Source organism: Tyto alba, unplaced genomic scaffold (genome assembly GCF_018691265.1).
Source record: "Tyto alba isolate M040663 unplaced genomic scaffold, T.alba_DEE_v4.0 Super-Scaffold_7, whole genome shotgun sequence".
In the NCBI taxonomy this organism is placed as follows: Eukaryota; Metazoa; Chordata; class Aves; order Strigiformes; family Tytonidae; genus Tyto; species Tyto alba.
In genome coordinates this window covers 40,079,000-40,101,309 of record NW_024881328.1, presented here as the reverse complement: position 1 = coordinate 40,101,309, position 22,310 = coordinate 40,079,000, and the positions used below count along the sequence as shown (strand labels likewise).

Genomic DNA, 22,310 nt, shown 5'->3' with positions numbered 1-22,310 from the left:
TGATTCTGCATCTCTTAAATTTTTGTTGTCTTCATCTACCTTCTTCAATACCTTTTAATAACTATGTTTTTTTTTCCTGTGTAGGGTGACTTAGCAGCTGTTGAACAGCTGCTGAAAAACGGGGCAGATCCCAATGTTAAAGATAATGCTGGCTGGACACCCCTGGTGAGTGTTGAAGAGTTTTTCTGTTTTTTTTTTTGTTTTTTTGTTTTTTTTTTTGTTTTGTTTTTTTTTGTCATCTGTCTTTTGATCAGTTTTCATTTCATCCCTCCTTTCCTCTCCTGTATTTTAGTTCCCTTTACATGAATTTAGGTGACAAAGAATTACGCAAAGTGAAGTAGTGATGATAAACAAGTTCAAAATAAGTTATTAGCAACTACTGACCTGCCCAGTCCAACTCTCCTTTGCTGGGGTAGGGCATGCCAAGAAATCTTACCAGCCTCCAATTCTGCAAATGCAGAAAATATAACTATGATAACTAGAAAACAATCAATTGCAGACAATGTGTATAATTTATGGGTTCTTAATGTCATCAGTGGTTTTTTACTACTTTGGAAAGATATCAAGTAGCTGAACGAAAAAATTGCTGACTGGAATTACAGAAAATAAACAAAAGGTTCTTTTCAACCATGACTTCTTCCTCTCTGGAAGAATACTCTTGACTGAGTCTGTAATCCGGGAGGCTTTGTTCCCTGTAGTCTAATTTGCACACAGTTGGCCTTTGTTCAGTCTTCTCTGTACTTTTTATTAGTGCTAGATTCCAAAGTTAATTCATGTCAGGAATGTAATGCAGTATCCTTGCATCGTCTTCCCTTACCATCTATGAAGAGGTATTTGAAAGTAAATGTGTTAACTGGTGTAACGGAGGTCCTTCCTCTAAATTCTATTTCACTTGAATTTTCTCTCTTCGCTACTTACGGATTTACCCAAATAGCATGAGGCATGTAATCACGGGCACAAAGAAGTGGTGGAGCTGTTGTTACAATACAAGGCGTTGGTGAATACTACGGGGTATCAGAACGACTCGCCGCTCCATGACGCTGCCAGGAACGGGCACGTGAGCATTGTTGAGCTGTTGCTTCTGCACGGTGCCTCCTGTGATGCAGTGTAAGTAGATGTGGGATGTTATTTTAACTGTGGCATTAACTACAGCTACAACTTCCAGGGTGCGTGTTAAGTAAATATGAAGCAAAGCTAGTAAAAAATGTGATTTATTTGAAGTGAGGGGGTGGATGTTAAACGTATGCTCTGCTGTACTTATATCCCCCTTTTTTCCAGGTAGGTCTTTTTGTTTTGCTTTGTCCTAAGCTTTTCTGAGGACATCTGAGTCATAGATAGCTGGAGTATTGGAGGCTGTATGAGGAAAGTAACAAAATAGGCTTACCCTATTCTTACGCTTTTCTGTTGGCATCTTGTTATAGCTATTGTCAGATCTAAGATGCTGAGCTCGATTAGTTTTGAACTGCTACAGCTGGTTTTTGTCTCTTTACTTCTACTATACTAATTGCTAGAAGAAGGTGTTTTTGTCCAGTCTGTTCTGTCTTAACAAATGGCATAGACACAGGCTGAGATTTGGGAAGGGTTTTTTATTTTTTCCATTCTGGATCAGAGCACTAATCCTTGGTCTGCTTTTTAATTAAAAAAACCAAATAAACAGAAAACTCATTAAAAAAAAAAAAAAAAACAAAAAAAAAAAAAAAAAAAAACAAAAACAAAAACAAAACCACAGACAAAACAAAACCAAAAAAAAAAACCCAAAACCCACAACTTAGAAATGTTTCCAGCTGAATCTTCTATACAGTTATGCCTCCTGAAGATTTTGGCATTTGCGTATAGGAGGTGCTAAAGTATCTGTTAATCTATGAATAACCCTGCAAGCTATTAGTATTTCAGAGACTAAATGTGGTTTTAGGTGTTGTAGTATTGTGCCAGGGCCTGTGTGTATAAAATTTGAAAGCAGTGCATGTTGTCAATAAGTGTGTGTGTATATAGTATCATGACAGGATGAAGCCTTGCGTGATGCATAAACAACCATAAAGAAGTTCAGCTTAATCACTTCAGCACTTCAGTATTTGCTCTTCAAGCTTATAGAATTAAGGGTTTTCAAAAACAGTCCTAATCTTTAATATACTGTTTTTTAAAACAAAAAACAACAAACTTGTAAAACTTTAGCATGAAAAAGTAAAACAAGGATCATTTGTTCATCTTTACTTTGTTCTTGAACAACAAAGACCGCTGCATTACACCTTGAAAAGCTGACAGTTTCAGAAACTTAATTTTCAAGCCACTTGAATGTTGGGAACTGGCTGTGTGGCGCACACTGGTATTTGAAAGGATGTCACAAACAGCTTCGATGCAAGGTTTTGACAGAACTTAAGCACTGGAGGATTTGCACAGCAGAGATTCGAACACTGACAGTGGACTCTTCAGGTGTCTTACTAGCCTTAGTCTCTGCTGCATGTGTTCATATAAACTGAGCTGAAGTTAAACCTCTTTCAGCTCATTCTGTGTGGGCAAACATGAGTTTCTATTGAAACAGAAGCTTTTTAATCATGGAATGAAAGATGTGTGTAAACCTTAAGCTCTGGCTTCGCTTTTCACCGAATACAGGTAATGTTCAGTTGTATATTAAAACAGTGTGATACAGGATATGTCATAACTCTGCATCTACCTACCTCTTGCAGTACCTCTAAGTATCAAAAATGGCTTCTAACCCACTTCAAAGTATGCAGTGTTCCTGACTTAATCTCCAGGGTACTTGGAATCTCTAGTGTGTGGTATTGATAAATATAGATACATTTTTTTTCTTTTAAATTAAAATCTTTTTGGAAACAAATTTAGCAGCCTTTAATCTTTGTTTCATTTGTCTGGCAAAAGGAACCACAGGTACTTTTGGCAAAAATCCAGTCCTTGTACATCCCCCCCTGCAAAAACTGAGGCTTCTAAATCTCTGTAGGCTATCTCTGTACATGTTACCATTGCACCACCGCCACCACCCCCCTGCTGCTAATTTTACAGGGAGTGTTAGAGACAGAGAAAGGGATGTACAAGCAAAGCGTTCAGGCTTGAATAGTAAGACTTTACTGACCTTTTCCAAACACTACCAAGAAACAACAGAAACAAGAACTGTATGTCTGAGACTTCTGAGAATCTGTCTATTGCCTGCCTCCCTTCCTCCCTGTGCCCTGCTAGCTTCCACCGATGAATTATGCTAAGATCCTTCCCTGGATTGTGACTCTGCAAACCTTACAGGGCTTTTTCTGCCACTGCTTCTGGTAGTTGTAGTCCCAATTAAACAGTGGTTGGATTTGAACCTTCTTCAATGTAGAAAGTTTAACTATTTTTTTTTCCTAGTGAATATGGGTGCCCTTATAATAAAGTCACATCTGACAAGAAGCTTGCTTTTCTTCAGTGACATTTTTCCTAGATCCCTGAAACCTGCAGACCACAGTTTTGAGAACAGGATGATCACTTAAGATGGTGCAATTATACCTCTTTTCAGTATGACTGGTTATAATTGGCCTCTTTGTACTTAATGCAGGATGTGCTCACCTTCACATCCAGGATCTTTAAAGTAGAAATTGAGCAGTGATGAGTAGAAATTGCATCTCTTCTCAAAGGTTTATTTTCTTTTGGAATATACCCGAGGAGTGCCTAAATTTAGAGATATGCAGTGTGTGAGCTAAGACTATACCAAACCAATTTTGCTAAACTGAAATATTTGTCTAATTTTAGATTGCTTTTTATTTTTTGGTGTATAAAACTCATTGTAGTCTCTTTGTGGGCTCTTCAGGCTCTCGATGAACTAACTTTCAGCCTAGGAGAGAGGGCCTCCTTTATCCTAGCATATTAAAGCGATTCTTCATTACCTTGTGGGTGTGGGGAGGAAAGTTTGATTAGTTCACTGTGGTTTCTTAAAGTCTTTTCCTTTAGCTAAGTAAAATGTGAACGTGATAAATGTATTCAAATGTTACTCGGGACATTGAAATATATATATAGCATGAAACCTCACAAAAGTGACTGATGTCTTGCTGCTGTTTTGATCGTAGAATTAACTCAGTTTTTTGTCTTAATGTCCCTTGTGTGGTGGAGAGTTAATCTACTGGAAGAAAAACAGAGCTTGTGTTGAATAGCCTGCTTAGAGCAGTAGTTTTGGAATTTAGTATGATACTCAATTGTGCAAGATGAAATATTTTTTTTAAAGATGTGCAGTATTTACTGCCTGCAGGCCCAAAGGCAGGTAAGATCCACTGGTCTGCAGAGGGTTGTAGGATATGTCTGGGAGCAAATAGAGCTGATTTCTAAGGGACCTTAATTCATGAGGCGCACAGATATGGGCATAACTCTAGCCATCAGAGTGCTGAGATTTCGCAATTTCAGATTTAGATCATCAGGTTCACAGACTCAGCAAGTACATCTCATTCAGGTATCTTTCAGCCTAGTTTCTTCTGCTTGCATGTTAATACATAGTACATTAAGAAGTAACTGTATGTAATGTGAAGCAATGACATATCTTTTGGACCAAGCAAATGCAAATGAGAACCACCTCTTTTGCCAGCAAGCAGTCCTGGGATTTCAGTATTCTTTGGCAAATTTTTTTTTTTGGAAATCTAAGTGTGGCACTTTGTTTGCCATTCGAGGCTTTCACTGACTGGGAAAGATGAACTACAAATGAAAATATTATATGGACCAGTGGACCTATTAATTGTCCCGCTGGTCTACTTAATTTTTTTTAAGTTAATCTCCTACACGTAACTAATTTTTATTTTTATGGCTTTTTTCATGTGCTCTCTCTCTTGAATTCTGTCTTTTTTCCTTGCTTCAAAGCAAGCCAAGTGATTTGAAAAATTAGATCTGTGCATTTGCAATTTCACAGTACTTCCTAAATGCTTTCATTCAAATGGGCTATCTTGCCAGTTCTTCATGCACAATAAGTTTAGCATTAGTAAAAATTGTTGTGTTACTTTTTTTTTTTTCCTAGGCACTTGCTGTCTTTGAGTAGTTGTGAGTCTGATTCTGAACATGTGGGAATACTTAGGAATAGACTGTGGTCCTCGATTATGAGTGGCATAGGGACAAAAACTATTATAACCTGCAGTTAATTCCGGGAGGCATTAGACCCATGACAGTTGACATAATTTTTGTCTGCTTTTTCTAAATCAAGATAGTGCAGGACTTGTCTGTCTATGTGCAAGACTGTATGCTTAACGGCCTGCTGACAGCAGGTTAATTAAAACCCTGTCCTTGTTTGGATATCTAAGATGGGCTTTCTAGCTACACAGAATAAGGTTTTTTCCTTCTATCAGGTTCAAATAAGATCTCTGCTTACCACACTCTCAGAATACGGGTGCTGACTGGAGAGCCTCAAACTGGTCAGATTCCCGTATGGGAGTTAGTGGTTACAGTACTGCACTGGGACCTGGTTGCAGGACTTCCATTCAGTACTGAACTCTCTTTGTGGGGACGGGGTTAAACTTGGCTTTGTGCTCAGCTGTGGAACAGCAAATAACTTTTGGTGTCAAAATGGAGCATCTTAAAACTCCTCATTAAAAAGTATTACATAGTCGTTGTTTTACTTGTATCAAAAGCTGTGAAAGTTTGGGGCTTCTGAAGAATTGACAAGGATGTGTCTCCCTACTTATCATCTCCCCTCTGGTTGCTTCTTTCCTGAAAGTTTACTGAAACATTTAGATGGTAGCTGTTAAATTTCTCTTTGACTGCAGAAGTAACCTCTGTTGTCTTGCTACCCAAGACTTCAGTGATACTGCATGGTAAACTGAATCCCATTTCTAAAGCTTTTCCTAAGAAGTTCTTTGATCTGTCAGTCCTTAAGATATCATCTGTCATCTCATGTAAAGTCCTACTCAGCAGATTAGATTGAGTTTGCTCTTCACTGGGCTCATCTTTGTTCTCAGCACAGACGTATCCTACTCTTTGATTGGAATTTGTTCTAGCTGTAAGAGCCCTCTACTGCCTATTCAGTACCTTGATGGCTGACTAATAGGAGACTACTGCATCAAAGGATACATCTGACTCTTGAGTGTTTAAAACAACTTGCAAAAAGCCCACTTGCATTCTGGTAGAAAGAAGTATGCCTTAGAGACCTGAATATTCTAGCTTAAGCACCAGAGACACTTATTTCTCTCTTGTAGAAACAATTGTGTCTGTCTTCTCTCTGAGTGCGGAACTTGTCCTGTTAAGCAGTCGTGTGCATCAGACTCATTCTCAACAAACCCAGACCTGTAGTAGGAGCACACAAGCATGGTTGTTGATATTTCTAAAAATGCTGTGTTTGTGTGTTAGGGCAGACCTAATGTACATGTCTCAATTTTGTTTCGCAAACTGGAACAAAATTAATTTTTTGCTCTGAACAAGGTGGGATGATTGCTCTTGTTCAGCTTGGCTGAATGAAGGCAGATTTGAGCATGCGTTTTTGCCAAAAGCTTCCGTTTCCCATTCCTGTGCCTTACTGGTGTTCTTGTAGCTGCATAGATCTAGTCCTTGATGCTGATTATAATGTTAAAAATAATATGCATTCCTAATACATTAAAAATGATTCTGCTGGTAGCTGTACTGATAAGTGTACCAGCCCAGCAGAGACGGGGCAAGGTCTCTTTCTGAGCATCATTACTTTTTGAATGGTTAGTGGGTGCCTAACTAAAAAGAACAAATCTGTTTTTAATCCCTCTTGAAAAGGATGTGTAAATTACAGCAATACCATATGTGCAATCTATTGTTAAGATGTGTTCCTTGTCTTAGTTTTTATTTTGTATACCCTCTCTTCCCCTGTTTCAGCTACTTTTTCTCACTTTCCTTAAGCTCAACAACCTGCTTTGTTGCAAACATTCAAAACTCGTAAACCCACCCCTCGGGTTGGTGTTCCTTTTTTCAGACCTCAGCTCCCAAGTTTGTCACATTATACTTTAACTGTGCCACTTTAACATCGTATGAATAGCCATTAATTCTTCAATGCTGTGTAATGAAGTTCTATATTTAACTGTGGTGGTCTATATATTTATTTATGGTAAACATTCATGAGGGGCTTTTTTAACAGTCAAGAGTCTTACTGTGACTTTGGGGGATGGGGCAGGACATGTGGCATGCTCCCAAACCTCTGCTACTGACATGCAGTGATTTCCTCCCCTTCCATAGTTCACAGTAAAAGGTCAGTCTTCAAGTCTAAAGGTGATTTTTAGTGTATGTGCTAATATATATAATTTCACCCCCCCCCTCTCTGAGTGCATTGTTCAAAGGAACTCTATCCTGCAGTAGTTTGAGTTGAATATGGCCCTTATTTAAAGAAAGGGCAAAAGCTACCCTGATGATGCATGACAAAGCAGGAACAGCATGACAATATTTAATGGGCTGCAACTCCCAGGACTGGGCTGAGATTTAACCAATTATCTTTTAGTCTGTAGAATTTGTATTGTGCTAGCTCTTCACTCATTAATAACACAGAAGAGCTTGGGGTTGGTAATACTGTAAAATTAGCAATTGTAAAATATCATCCCAGAATTTTCTGTGTGGGACTTCAGTGGATTGTTGTTTTCCCAAGAGGCTATGTTAGTGAGCAGTGCTTGGTCAGGGGCATAGAAAGGTGCTGAGGTCAGATGCACTTTTCAGCTTTGCACTGGCCAGAGCCCCACAGTTAAGTCAGAGTGAAGACTTAATGATTTGAGCTTCTCTTTGGGCTGGATTAGGTTGTGGCCTTATGTCGAATTCCCTATAAAGCTTCCTAGATTCCTACTCTGCACAGGAACGTGTGGCTAACGAAGAGCGCTTTGAAGATGCAATGGTTTTTTGACCTCTTTAAATGTTTCATGGTTTGATGACTAAGTTTGCCAGATTTCGGATACTGAGTCAAGGCTTTGTTCTTTGTGACAAGCTTCCCCTCCATAACGAGCTCTTATACCTTTTGAGAGCCACCAGGTGGGGAGAAGAGGATCATCTGGAATAGCCATTGTTCTCGCAAAGAGCAAAGCAAGCAGAATATTTCCCAAGACTACTGGCAGAAGATCATGCTTGTTAATGGCAATTACACCTGTTCTGCAGTTTGGAGCTTTCCTCTGCTCCCTGCCATCCTGCAACTGTAAAGTTGTGTGAAGAAGAGATAGAAGCTGTGGCTGTGCTTGATGTTGTGTTTGTAGCAAATCATATCTGTCTGAGTAACGCAAAAAGAATGGGGAAGGAAATGGGTCTTGAAGCATATCTAATAGCTATGAGGTGCCACATAGGATGAATAGTGTTCAACAAAATTGGCAAGCCAACTAATATCTGAATGAATTGGCTCTAATGTGTTCTGTGGAACAGCATAGAGGGAAAATGAGATGCATACTCAAATTTTGGAAGTGCAAGGGAGCCACAGTTCCCAAGTAGGAAGCAGATAGCTTTTCCCATAAAAGCATAACCACATCAAGCTCCAGTGTTTAACACAGTATATATAATCTTCTGTCGTGTCTTTTATGGCAAATGGATAAGCCAAAAATACATTTCTTGGTTATATGACTGCAACAAAAGATTAGAGCTGAAATTTCTGGGTCTTGTGAATGATATCAGTGCATTTTGAAACAGTTTAACAAGGACTGTGGTTTATTTAACTGAACATGCTGCTCTGAACATCCCTTATTCCTCAGCTGAATGCAACAGCTTGTAATTCCGTATCCATCTGTCTTGGATGCAATTCTTACTTGAAGCTTTGTGGTTTTTAGCTGAAATTACATATTAATAAGAAAGTGGGAGGGAAAGCTACCCAGCTAATGTGCCCAGTTAGTTAAGAATCAAGTCACATTTTATTTACTTAAACCCATCTGTGCTTGTTTTGCCAGTAATATATTTGGTCTGCGGCCTGTGGACTATGCAGAAAGTGAAAAGATGAAGTCTGTGCTAATGTTACCAGTGAAGAATGAATCATTTTCACTTAACCAACCCTCTGAGGTAAGTGTGTGCGTGTTTTTCATTTTGTTTTGCTTTTTTAAAAAAGATAAATCCATCCCGTAAGTATTGAAGGCTTGGATCTAACTACAGTACATCACCTGCCTTTGCAGGGAGATTTAAAATAGGCTGGGAAATTAACTTGGACAATGTTTCTAGAATGTATGTGGGACACTTACAAGCGGTGATATTCTATGTTACAACCGAATCTGGGAAAACAAAGGATGTTTCTTGTCATGTGGCTTTATTATAGGAGAATGAATGCTGTGTTATTCTTGAAGCATTGTTGACTTAACTTTGCTATTGTTGTTTTTCTGCGTGTTTTAAATTTGTTCTACTAGCCGAGCTAGCTGAAAGCAGCAGCAGTTTTTTGCTCCAGGTACTTTTTGGGTGCCTTTAAAAGGCTGTTCCTGTATTGTCCTTTGTCCGACAATTAAGATATCAGCTCAGTGGTTGAAGACAGCTTTTGGAAGATTGTTCTGGGTTTTTTGTTTTTCCCCCTCTTTTAGCGAAAGACTTCTCAGGACTTGTGACCAAAATCAGGTTTTTCAGCCTTAATGAGTTACTGCATTATGAAATGCTTTGTGCTCCTGATGAAGGGTAGTTAAACTGACCTGGCTGATACACAAGTGGTCCTGGTTTACTCCAGGATATACAGCCTGTTATGATCCCTCCTTGTTGAGGTAATAAGATATCCATTGGCCAAAAGTAAACTGTTGCGGCTAAATCAGCAAGGATATGACTATTCCTCCCACCTGTAGTGAATGTAAGATTCAGCTCTTCTGTCACAAACAAAACACTCAGTATTTGCATTTGCTTTGGGATGAGTGTGTACCAATGGATGGCTACCAGCTCATATGGCTGCCACGATTCATGGCTTTGGGGTAACTGGGTCTCAGCTATGTCTGTACTATGGAATCTGGGAGTACTTACAAAGACCCAGGAGCTAAAGTACCACATCCTTGTCAGCATAAAACTTGAGCAAGCAGATTCTCTTTGCATTACTAGTATCTGCATAAAAACCCACAAGCATTCATTACTTACAGAGCAATGTATCAAGGACTTCTTACTAAAAGGAAATGCAGGTGTTAATTATACAGGTTACTCAACACATTGGTAGTGTATCTGTTGCTAATACTTTACTAAAAGTAGGAGGCTTTACTACTTTATTGGGAAATTTTTCTTCTCCTTCAACACTGTAGTCAGACAGGCTGTTTACACAGTGATCAACCATCTGTATGTGTGCACACAGGTATATTAAAAAAACCAAACCAAACCAAAAACAAGCCAAAACCCAACAAAACAAACAAGCAAAAAAAAAAAAAAAACAAAACCTAAGAAAAAACTGATGCACAAACTTTTTTGGTACCTTACATAAGCTAAATGAAGTATCTGTGATGTCAAACTTTTTTCTTCTAGAGCTGGTTTGTTATATAGAGGTTTATTTATGGACCCTGTCCACTAAGCTTGCCAGGAATTGTTTTTCAAGATGCTTATTCTTAGTAACTAAAGCTGTCAAACAAGTTAGTTGCCTTCTTTGTTCCCAAACGTTCAGCTTATTGCAGGATCTTCTGTTCATGCAGGCACTGAGCCCCAGTCAGCCAAGAGATGGACCTCTTGGTATACTGGGGAGCAACCTTACGTCAGAGCAACAGAAATTGCTGAAAAAACTAGCAACAGTTCTGAAGGCTCAGAAGTGTACTGAATTTAACAGCAGAGGTACGTAGTCTTGTTGAAATGTCTCTGTCCAAATATAAGTAATTGCAGTTTTGCACTTTATCCTCTAAGATAGTAGCTGCAACAGTTTGTGTGTGTTTTTTTTCTTTTTTATCGTTCCTAGTAAGCACAGTTTCTGAAGTCCCTGAATTATAGCCGTAGTAGAATGATGGTGTGTTGTTGCATGTAAATGCATATAAAGCCTGCCCTGGGTACTGAGGCAAGAGACTTCTAGGGGAGCCACAGTTTGACAATATATTGTCTGTTATGTAAAATCCTGAAGTCCTCCTCAAAGACCTCTTCTCTTTACACTACTTCTACCAATTTTAAGGTCTCTGCTCATATGAGACATCCTGTAAAGTTTTTATAATCCAAAAGTGGTTTTAGGCAGATGGTGCCTTTAGAAAAGGGCATGTCATTAACTAAAAGTTGACAAATTTCTTCGCATGCTACCTTCCTTCAAATTTTGTTTTTCATTAAGATGATGGAGCCAGATTATGGGGCCTGGGGGCGTTTTGTTCCCTTTTGAGGAGGCAAACACTGTCTTAATGCTTTCTATTAGTTTTTCTTTGGAGTGCTGCTTTTTCTGCTTGTGAAAGAAATGCTAAGGTAATTTTCCCCTACCATCTTTCACACCTGATTACCACTTCAAAATTGTGAGTTGAGTCCTGTTAGATTTGTGTTAAAGCAGTAAGATCCCATAGTAGGATTCCTGTCATAGTTAAATATAACTTCAAAAGGATTAAAAAACCCCTAAATCTATCCTATAAACCAGAGCCTCCTCTGAAGATTTCTTAGCTTAGAACTGTAAAAACGTGACTTCCTTTTTTTACAGCAAGTGTATGTTGAAACCTACATTTCTAATAGTGCTTCTACTTACTCATATCTTAGTCTCAAAAATCACATACTTGTGCTGTCAAGAATGGTTGATAAATTATTATAGTCTGTTTATTCTTTAAATGGTGATTGATTGCTTTTCAGTCAGGCATAGTTCTGATTTTTATGTGCTTTTACTTCTACTGATGTAATCTTTCTCCTAGTAACTCATCTTGTTATTCCTGATGTTCCAATGCCAAGTACCATCAAATGTATGATGGCTGTTCTGACTGGATGTTGGGTCCTCAAGTTTGAATGTAAGTATTAAATATATGGGATTCTTCAGGCTTTTTAATCAGAAACTGTAGATGGGATTCCAGAGGAAATTTTCTTTTTCAACAACTGCCCTAATATCAATACTAGCCTAACATAAAATGTGAGGGTTTTGGTTTTTAATCTCCTGAATGACAAGAGATTTAATTAAACACAACTACTCCTTCCCTGGCAAATGTGTGCGTTTCATTATTAGATGTACTGGATAGGTCATATCCTAAGTATCCTACATTAAGAGTGATTTGGAAGACTGGAAAATATCCTGAGAGGGGAGGAAGGAATTTGTTAAATTCTTGGATTTCCTATAAGCTGCTTCCATTGAAACTGATAGGAAGCTCTTGCTTGCTTGGGGTATGTGATCAAGGCCTGTGGGAAGGTAAGGTGTTGCCTGTAAACTGAGATCTGTTGAAAGTTACAACTTCTAACCAAGGTTATGCTGTCAGCTGATCATAAACCCTGTTTGTACTTTCCACTAAGGTTTTCCATTTGCTGAGAAAATTGTCAGGCTTTGCCATCACAGGCTCAGGCAGATGAAATGTGTAGGTAGCTTTTGATACCCGTTTCTGTACACGTGAGCCCTGCAGACTGGAGTGCTCTTCAACTAAAACAGTAATCTCCAAGGAAAGATGACATGCGCAGTGTCCCCTTAGCATGCAAGTAGTTTTGATGTAATCATCCATGCAATCTGTAATTTGTTTTTATATTGTGTGCTTTTTTTGTTCAGGTGTTCTGTGGACTTATGCCCCAAATTCTGCTATTTATTCATTCTTTCTAATGTATTTCTTAGTATTGGCTTTCACAGGAGTTGTAAAAGCCATCTTCTTCCCCATGACCTTTATGGCTGAGTCCTTTTAGCTAATAAGTACACTACAAATGAGTTAATTATCCATGGAAAACTCACAGACAAATTTCATTCTGGTTTTCCACTGTGTGACTGAATATCAGAATATAAGGATTCTTTAATGGTCTAAATCTTCCAGTCACTAATGTTTATGAAGGCACTGCTTAAAGCTTCAAAAGATGCATAGTAGCTTTTCAAATAAGGCACATGATCAGACTCTTTAAACATTGGACTCTCTTTCAGAGTGTTCATTAGCCTTCCAGATAGTCAGTGGGCTTGTTCCATGTTTTTATAAAAGGGTCTGTCAAATTAGTGTTGCTTCAGAAATGTTTTCTGCAACAGCTGGAGTGGCTTTTGTTTGTTAGAAGCATTTGCAATGGGAAAACATTGTGTTGCCTTTGTACTGTGATTCTTACAGGAGTAGCTTCTTGTTGAATATGTAACATGGAGAAATACTGTTTATGCTTAGGCATGATGTATTCAATAACCTCCAGACCCTTTGTTGATAAGTAGAAGGGAGTTGGTTTCCTGTTTGGAGGTAGGGATGCATCCAGGAAGCTTAGAAGGCCTACAAGTGGTGTTTGGGTTGTGTAATCAGAAGGGGTCTGTGCAGGTGCTCTGGAATGGTATCCTGTTTAACTAGGACTGAATAATCTGTTTCTGTGGTGAGTCGCTTTGTAGGTTCTCGGCTTCACTCAGTTCAGGAGGTCTGCATGCCTTCTATCATATGTGCTAGGGTGGTTTTCCTTTATTTCATTTTATTTTCTTGCTAGTTGGATGCTTAGAAAACTTCAGCTGAGTGGTTGGCAGATTTAATTGGTGAAACCTGAATTTAAATCTTTGTGGAAGAACTTTTATATTTAGAAGTGATTGGAAAAGAAAAAATAAATGAAAGTGTGTGTGTGGGGGGGTTATTCAGGGAATACTGTCATATTTTTTTGTTTGCAGCTGAGTTTTATGTTGTTAGTACTGATTAGTACAATCCTGACTGCTAATGCTGCCAGCTTAGTAAGCAACATACTACTTAAAAGCGAGTGATTCTCCTCCCTAGTGGGAAATGTTAGTAATAACTCATGGGGTCTGATGCAGCTAAGTGCCTATAATTAACAGCACCACTCCATCTGTTCCCACCAGTCTGTTATTAGTCTTCTTCAGAGTCATTACAAGTTAAAGATTGTTATAACAAATAATGGGACTCCTGCTGATGGAACATTTGTCTAGGAAAAAGAGGTCTTTGCTTTTCTTTTCCATAATCTCTCTCTTTATTTATCATGGCTTTTTGACTTCTATTTGGATAAGTTTGCTTAAATGTGATACAAATAAACTTCCAAAAGTGTGCATCTTCAGTCTTACTTATATCAAAGCCACTGCGAGTAAGTTGAAGGAGTTGCTTATAGTTCAGTATTTTAAACCATTCAAATTAAATTCATGTTCAAAAACTTCATTGAAATATATGAAAAAACAAAGTTCAGTGTAGCACAACGAAATGCTGACAATGCATAAGTGAGTATTTGAAATTTTTTTTTACTACAAGGTAAGCTGCATTTGACTGTTACTTCTAAAGTTATATTTATAGCCTACACATAATTACACCACTTCTTTAAAAAACATTGCATGCTGGCAAAAACTAGTATTTCATTTAAGAGTGTAATTCTTACGTTAACTCTTCCGTTATGACAAGCTTTCAAGCTGTGTTTTTCTAATAAAAAGCAATTTCCTTCTCTTGTATAGTTCTGTGGCGTTTCCGTTTACATGTGCCTATACGCACAGATGCAGCATCCATTAGTATCAGTAGAGAGGTAACGTGAAATTTTCCAGCAGAGTTTGAGCTAAATGTAAGGCCTCTGAGTATTAGAGGGGCAAGATTTAAACATGTATCTTCTGTTTTGGAGTTCCCTCTTGACTTCAGGTAGAAGGTAAGGATGAAAGGATGTTGCCATTTAGCAATATTAGATCTTCACAGAAGAAAAATTTCACCATAGTAGTTACATTTCCATATTTTCCTTATATAATACACTGTCAGCAATACATCCACTTTCAAAGCAGCACAGAATTCAATTGAGACACTGTTGTCACTGTGCTCTTTGCCCTTGGCCATATCTTTCATTGGTTTCATTATTTTATTGCCTTCATTATTTCTGGGATGGTAATAGGGCACAAAGTAGCATATCATTATCATTCTGCAAGTAGGCTGAGACAAAGATTCAAGTATCACTCTATTTCCTCTGTGCTTTTTGTAGAGCATAGAATAGTGTAATTAAAACCAGCAGAAGTCTTTAATGGCTTTTCGGGTTGTTTTTTCTTAAGCTGATTGTCATCTGCTAAAGCAGGGAATGAAAAATGATCATGGCAACGATATGCATTGAAACAAGCTTGTGTCATTCTTCGCAGCAAAGTATCTGGCAGAATTCTAAGCATCTGATTGCTTATTCCTTCGTTTGTTTTGCTTACCTGAAGCAGCAGCAATGATTCAGCTCTGATCACTTAAAAGAATGCAAAAAAACCCCCTGCCTTTCCTGTAAGGAACAACTGGGAGCTGACTGGAAGAGCTAGGGGATCGCATGACTGACATTTCAAGGCGAAAACATCTTCCTGAATTTCTTGGAGCAATACGCCCATCCCTTGTTTAGGTTATTAGTTGAGGGAAGTGCAAAGCTGTTTGAGCTGACTGCTGCTCAAGCTGGACTGTCTCTTTTCCATGCATAAACATCTGTTAGGTAAAGGGCTGATACTCAGCAAAGCTCTCCCCCCCCGCCCCCCTTAGAGCAGCTCCAAACTTTTGATCACTGGAGTTTCATGCTTGTTTGGCAGTTGGGAGACTTCAGCTGCCTTCTTCTACAAAAGGACTCACAGCTCTGTGGGAGGTGGTAGAAATACCTAATGTGCATATTCATGTTCTAGTTGTATTGGGTGTACAGCTGAGGGGAATGTTTTACATTAACAGGGTCTGAACTTCTGCACTTCCACAGTGTCTGCACCTTCTGGAAAGGAGGAGGGAAACAGTTTTGCTTCAAAGTCAGCACAAATTTAGACTGTGAAGCTGCTGGGGTTTGCAGAGGAGAAAGTGGGGATGAGAATGTCTTAAATGTGGTGTTTGCCTTTGCCTGCAGAGCTAGGAAGTGGGCTGGTTTAAAATAAGGTCTAGAGGAAAAGGAAACCATGTTTCCACTGCTCCCTCTGTTGTGTTATCCAGATGCTCAGTTCTTCATATTTAGACAGTTCTTTTGCTCTAATTCAGTTTCGGTTTGAAGAAAACATTGCATTAAGGAAGCCCAGTGTGAGGAAAGGGATGGGAAATACTACCTTGTTCCTTTAAAAGCATGTGACGGGATCCAGAGGATGAGCCCAGCCGGTGGAATTTAACCTGACCTCTGCAGCTTAGGAATGGCTACCTCCAGTCACTTTGATCAGGCTAGAAAACCACTGTGGCATAGAGGTTTCTTAAAAAGATAGGACACTTGGGGATTTAAGGGAAGCAATGATTTTCATATTATATGTTCCTAGCTTTTGGGAATTGATCTTTAAGGACTTGCTAAGCATCTGCTCCATCATGTTTAATAAATATCACCTGGATTAATTTAAATACCATTCTTAAGCAGATTCATTTTGGTCTCTGCAGTGTCTTGTGTCATTTCCATTTGTTGGACTGCTCTTGTTTTACCAAATGTGATCTCTACCTCCCTGATTCTCAAGTTACTTTATAAGCATATAAGAGGCAGTATAAAAATTCTTTTTGGTGCTGTAGTGGAGACCAGTAATGCTATTGATGAAAGTAAATTGATGTTAGCTATGCCAGATTCCCCTAAGAGTTTATCTCGGCCCAGATTTCTTCCTTTGCTAGGAAAATAATCCCATCAAGCTTTACTCAATCTGCATGTAAGTCTTAAAACCCGTTGCAGACTGAGCTGAGGAAGTTTCAGTTGCAATCTCTACTAAATCTTGGATGTGTAGTATTCTGTCGTCTTTGTTGCTATCATGTATTTCTAAATTACTTTTGGCTGTTCAAAGAGATTTTTGGGACTAACCCCTGCTCTTTTGCTTTATTAATGCAAATCCAGCAAAACTCCGGTAAGGCTAATTGAGTTACTGAGAGCTACCCTTGGGTATCAGGGTGATTACAACTTGTTCTTGGCAACCAGTTCTTTTTGTACTTCATCCTGTTTAAATTGTTTTTTGCTGATGCAGTTAGTTTTATTATAAACCAATAAGACTTACAGGAATAAGGATTATAGGGCTCTGATCTTAAATTTTGCAAATAATGATTTCTTTATTTCTAGTACTAGTAGCTATAGTTGTATCAAAGGTCAATTAACAATACTGTTAGAGTGGGCACCCTTTTAACCTGCTTGCTCCTTATATACTGGAAGGTGAAAAGGTAGGGGCAGCTGATCAGTGAGGGAATATGGATCAGTGTAAGTAGTGATGCTTTACTGATCTTGCTAATGAGGGGAAAAAAATGAGCAGTGTTCTTGCCAAATGTGGTGGCATCAAGCTAAAATGCGGTTGTATTAAGCTAAAACCTTTTTCTGCGATATTTTCTAGGGACTTCATCGCAGGCCAATTTTTACTAGAATTTGGTGCAAATGGTCTTGTTTATATCTACAGATTGCAAGTGTGAAATCAGCTATTTAAGAGGCTTTTAACCTTCTAATGTTCTGTATTTCTAGGGAAGAACCTTGCATGACCCCTCCGCATATGCGATCTTGCCCCAGAATGGTCTTCTGTCAGGCAGGCTTTATTAATGAGTGCTTGCACACTTGAACTGGGCACTGCAAAACTACTCTGGTCCATGTGAAATGGAACAATGCCGCTTGCCTTGGTACAAGTCTTATCCTTTTGCAGGTAATTGATCCAACTACTGTGATTAAACTAGAGGGCTGTTAAAGCATAGTTGCAGTAATCGCCCTCTTTTCTTTAGGGAAGAGAACATGTTAAACAAATAAATTCGATCAACCTCAAACCTAGAAGGTCCACAGCTTTTTCTGGCAATCGTATCAAGGACTAAATTAAGATTAGCCAAGATCCCCAGTAAATTGAATGGTCTTTATTTTATAACAGAACAGACTAGATTTTTAGACAGGCTTGCCTGTAGAGAATGCACACGCTGCGAATGTGAGAATGAAAGCAACTTAACCGTGATCTCTACCTCCTCAAATTGCAGGTGTCCTCTCAAAAGTAAGTTTACTTTCCCCTCCATTTTCAGAGAGCTTCTTCAAGCTTTTTGGATACAGTCCTGTTCTGAAATCTTTTTTGCATAAGTACTGAAGATGTCCGTCTTGATTTCAGAAAGGAGGGTGGCATACTACTGATGGTGTCCTGATTGGTTTTTAATTAGGATAATAGCAATTAGCTTTTTCAGTCCATTCATTTGGCCAGTGTCTTGGCATCAGTTTCTCACTGGTGGCTTTTCAGTATAGTGCCAAACAAATAAGAGTCCGTAATCTCAGGAGTTCTGGGAATCAATTTAAGATGGCTCCTGTTTGAGGTCAAAGGGCGCTATACTTCTGACTTAAATAGGAGTGCTGTAAGGTCAACAGAGCTTCTGGAAATGTCCCTGAGAAGTGGGGGAGTGATATACTTTTGAGTACAGTATGGAATTTCATTTCCTTTTATATGTTCTCTTAATCAGGATGACACTATATTGAATGGAGAGACTATTAAAAGGGAACTGTCATGTTATCCAGCCACTTACACACATTAGCAGCTTTAAAATTAATAATGCCTACTCAAGAAAAATACCCGAGCTTTACTGAGTGAACTCAGCTTAGCACTCAGTTGTCAAAATAAAATCCCTAGCTGTTTTAAAAAAATAAAGGGGGGGAGGGGGGGAAGTTGGAAGAGCCTACAGTGTGCTCTAATCTTCTGTTTGTATCCCTAGTCTTAAGTGTGAAATTGAGGGGATTTTTTAGCACAAGATCATCTTGTGGTTGTTGTACCATCTATTAGAAGGATGGTAAAGCTAGTACATGTCTGGTGTTTCCAAATGACACTGTAACGCAAATGAGCATCCAGCTGGAGTCCATGCATCTGAAAATGATAATGCAGAATGAGTGATCTAGAAGCAAGTGACTTGACACTAAGTTTTGTGTAGAGAGGGGGAAGAAGATTCGGCAAATAAAAAGCTTTTTGTTTAGACAAACGCATAATGAATTAGGTAGAAACACGGCTTGAGCCCTCTGGCATTTTATCTCAAAAATGAAAACAGCGGGACATTTCCCTTTTTTGTTTCACTGATTTATTTTTTCATTGTGGTGTATGAATTCTTTAATACAAAATCTCTTCCTAGTATTCAGGAGTCACTGAAGAGAAATGACCAACTTGGGAAGAAATCAGTGTGAACACTGTCTGCAGTTAAAGGACATAGCGGTCTCTCTCACTTAAGTTATTTTAGCCTCCTTTTTCTAGTTAAGAAGCCTTCCTCCATCAATACGGATCCCTTGACTGTTCACCTTAGGGTTGTAAGCACCTTCCTCAAACATTGGTTGCTAACTGCATCAGTTTTCTGGATGTATAGCTCACCATGACTGACACATGACATGCCGCCTGTCTCAGTTTCTTCTGCGTAAGACACTCCTTTCGCTGTTACCCTGTCTGTGTTGTCTCTTTCTGGGTGATACTCCGGCTATGGATTAGTTGTGCTGTGGATGGTAAGATTGCCATGAAGTATGGTGAAGCCTGAAGCATCACCTCTTCTAAGCTTGAGGATTCCAGTGACTGACTTTGCTCTTTTGCTACCTGCACGTAGACAAAGTGTTAGATGAGACTGCTTGAAATGTCCCTGAGCACAATGGTTCCAAAAAAAAAAAACGTTTGTTCCGTTCTATCAAATATGACAAGACCTGTGAGTCAGAGCAAGTTCTGCTTCTACATCTTGCATGAAAAATATATTTGGGAATTGTACCATTTTTCTGTCATGAAAAAACATAATCTGTTGTTCCACAAAGAGGGGTGTGTGTAGGCCTAGTGGTGTTGCTTTTTAGCATATTTATGTTAAAGGAAAACACCTGGGCACTGAGAACTTATGTACCTGGCTTTTTATTCTGTCTGGAATACATAGCTTTTGTGTCAGAGATCTGTTCTGATTCTAGCTGGTTAAGAAAAGTTAAAATTAATGAGAATGCTGATCATGCAGACACTGTCTAGACAAATGGCCTGTTTGCATATTTTCATTTTTTCAAGGAAACAAATGTTTATCTTGTGGTTCTTATAGATACAATGAAAGGAGGACACATGTAGCTGAGTTTCTCTTCTTGGTCTCTTGGAGGATTGTCCTTAGGTGTGACAAGGAACTCTAAGCATACAGATTGCTTGGAGGATGTGACAGTGTGAAATGGACAGACATATGTATGCGAAACAGACATAACCTACTTTGCATTTTCTAATACAGACATTTCATTAACATTAGTCACCTTCTTGACCTAATTTTTTTTTTCAGGCAGGTAGCAGTACAAAAAGACATTGTAGTATTTTGTGTTCTTTTCAACCTTTTATTACTTTCGTATCACATTTGCTTCATTTACTGATGAATGCTGGATGCTCAATTTGTGATGTACTTATTGTATAAAAATGTCAGCTCTGTAGTGAAAGTCCTTGAAATTGAGCTTTTGATGGTAGATTGAAGTAAAACCTGCTCTTAATGAATGGATGGTTCTGTTCCTAAGACTAGATGAGATGGTTTTTCCTTTATTGTAAGTGGCACACATTAACATCTGTATTTTCTTGGAAGAGTAGCCATGTAAGTGGCAAATGGACATGGGAAATCTTGTTGAGTTGTGATGATTTAAAAAAAAAAAAGAAATAACTCTAAGATTTATTTTTGAGTTATGAGTACTTTGAAAATAAGTTATCAATATTCATTGCTGTTATCAATAATGAATATGTAAATTGCTTTTCCGGAAAATACATGACTAGGTTGCCCTTCTAGTTCATGTTAATTTTCTTTGAAGGAATGAACAAGTGGAAATAATCAATCTGATACTTGTACATGGAGGGAGATATTTGCTATAGTATTCAGCCAGTTGTGGTTTTCTGTCTGTATAGGTTTCTCCTTTTTCATGTAAGTATATCGGAGGACTTCTAGTAGCTAAAATATGAATTCCCATTGCATTTTGTGAGTTTGTTTGAACCAGTAGTAAATTACTAACAGTTGGCTTTCAAGATCTCTAGATTAGATATGCCTATTGGCTACTTATTGCCATGGTATCCAAGTACCTTTGCAGTGATACTTCTCTTAATAGTCTTGGGCTTTCTTCTTTTTTAAGAGCAAGGCCCCCCCCCCATTTTACTTCTGATTTTGTTCAGTTTGTATTTTCTTTAGATACTGTGGGTTTCATATTTGCACGGTGGAAATTAAGGTGCCTGAATAAGAAATGCTGTGCAAGGAGTGAGGTACTACTTTAAAAGTTACAACCTTGACAACACTGTAAATCCTCATGGAACAGTTTTCAAAATCAGCTTTGCGAACTTTCCTGGGTAATTTTTATTAATGAGTGCAGTGTATGTGCAGGCAAAATGTTCCATCCTTGAATGGGTGACCACAGCAATTTCTCTTTCCAAAGTGGGGTCAGGTAGTACATTTAACTGACGTTAGCGATACGTTAGCATCACCGCATTCCGTATTGGAAAAAATAACTAGCCTTAAAACAAGGTAAAAACACGTTGACTCTAAAAGACAATCTCATTATGCAGCAGTGGTAACACAAATGAATGCCACTGTTAAACCCTAGCATAAATCTCCAGTTTGTGCTGATCTTGGAGACCTTGAAATCCCATCTGATTTGTTATTTGAGGCCATAGCTGTTCGGAAACAGCTTTGTGCTTGCTTTGTAATTGCTCTTTATCAGGCAATTGCTTCCATTTCATAACTGCAGAGTTGGTTCTACACGCTGGCTTCAGGCTTCCAAACGATCAACAATTTGACATTTGACATTAAGTGGTTGACCTTTAGTGGGTAAGAGGAAAAGCTAATAATGCCTAGTGTTTACAGCACTGATTTTAGTGATACTGCTTCTCTCCATCTAACTTGCATCTTCAACCACTGTTGTAAAGTCTTTCAAGTTTAAAGGCAAATTGCTAAAGCACACAAGCTTTAATGCTGTGTTTTACATCGTGGGTAATGCTTTTATTTTAGTGCAACTCTTCAGTCCCTAAAATGACCTGCAAGCCTCTGTTAAGACATGGGATCTCTAATTTTTGCCTTCGTTATTGCGGCTTTTGTAGGGGTACAGGCATGTCTGCAAACCACAGTGCGAGAACAAGAAGAGAAGTATGAAATCCAAGGTGGCCCACAAAGAGGCCGGCTCAACAGAGAACAGCTGGTGGGTTTTATTGCTTGAGACAGATTATCTTAATGACCTTTGGTTCATGCATTTTTGCCCTTTGCCACATGTGCAGTCGATGTAAAATTTTAATGTGGTCTTGTACAGAAATTTGATTATGCGCAAGGTGATCGAAAGAACTGCGAACACCCATAAAGCTGTCATTTTTCTCTATTAGTGGATATGTTGCTATAACCTTGTCAGAGGGAAGGCTCTATTACATTTGTGGAAGAAGCCGTATGGGACAGGAAGTGATGCTGCTTTGGCCTTCCCTCCTCATCTTTAGAAGCTAGTCAAAATTATCTGAAAGTTGAAAGAAAGAAGTGTTTTCATCTCTTCTTCTTTCCATATAGGGC

The 22,310-nt window shown here is 38.6% G+C and overlaps 1 protein-coding gene across 1 annotated transcript in view; it reads left to right on the top strand.

Annotated features, from left to right (window-relative positions):
• The window catches only part of BARD1 (BRCA1 associated RING domain 1), a 44,255-nt gene that overhangs the window by 20,083 nt on the left and 1,862 nt on the right, over positions 1-22,310 (top strand). Inside the window, exons 5-10 of the mRNA XM_042784390.1 lie at positions 85-165; positions 935-1,107; positions 8,826-8,934; positions 10,515-10,650; positions 11,688-11,780; positions 21,857-21,954. Of these exons, the coding sequence (XP_042640324.1) occupies positions 85-165; positions 935-1,107; positions 8,826-8,934; positions 10,515-10,650; positions 11,688-11,780; positions 21,857-21,954 (690 nt within the window). The remainder of the gene's footprint in view (positions 1-84; positions 166-934; positions 1,108-8,825; positions 8,935-10,514; positions 10,651-11,687; positions 11,781-21,856; positions 21,955-22,310) is intronic.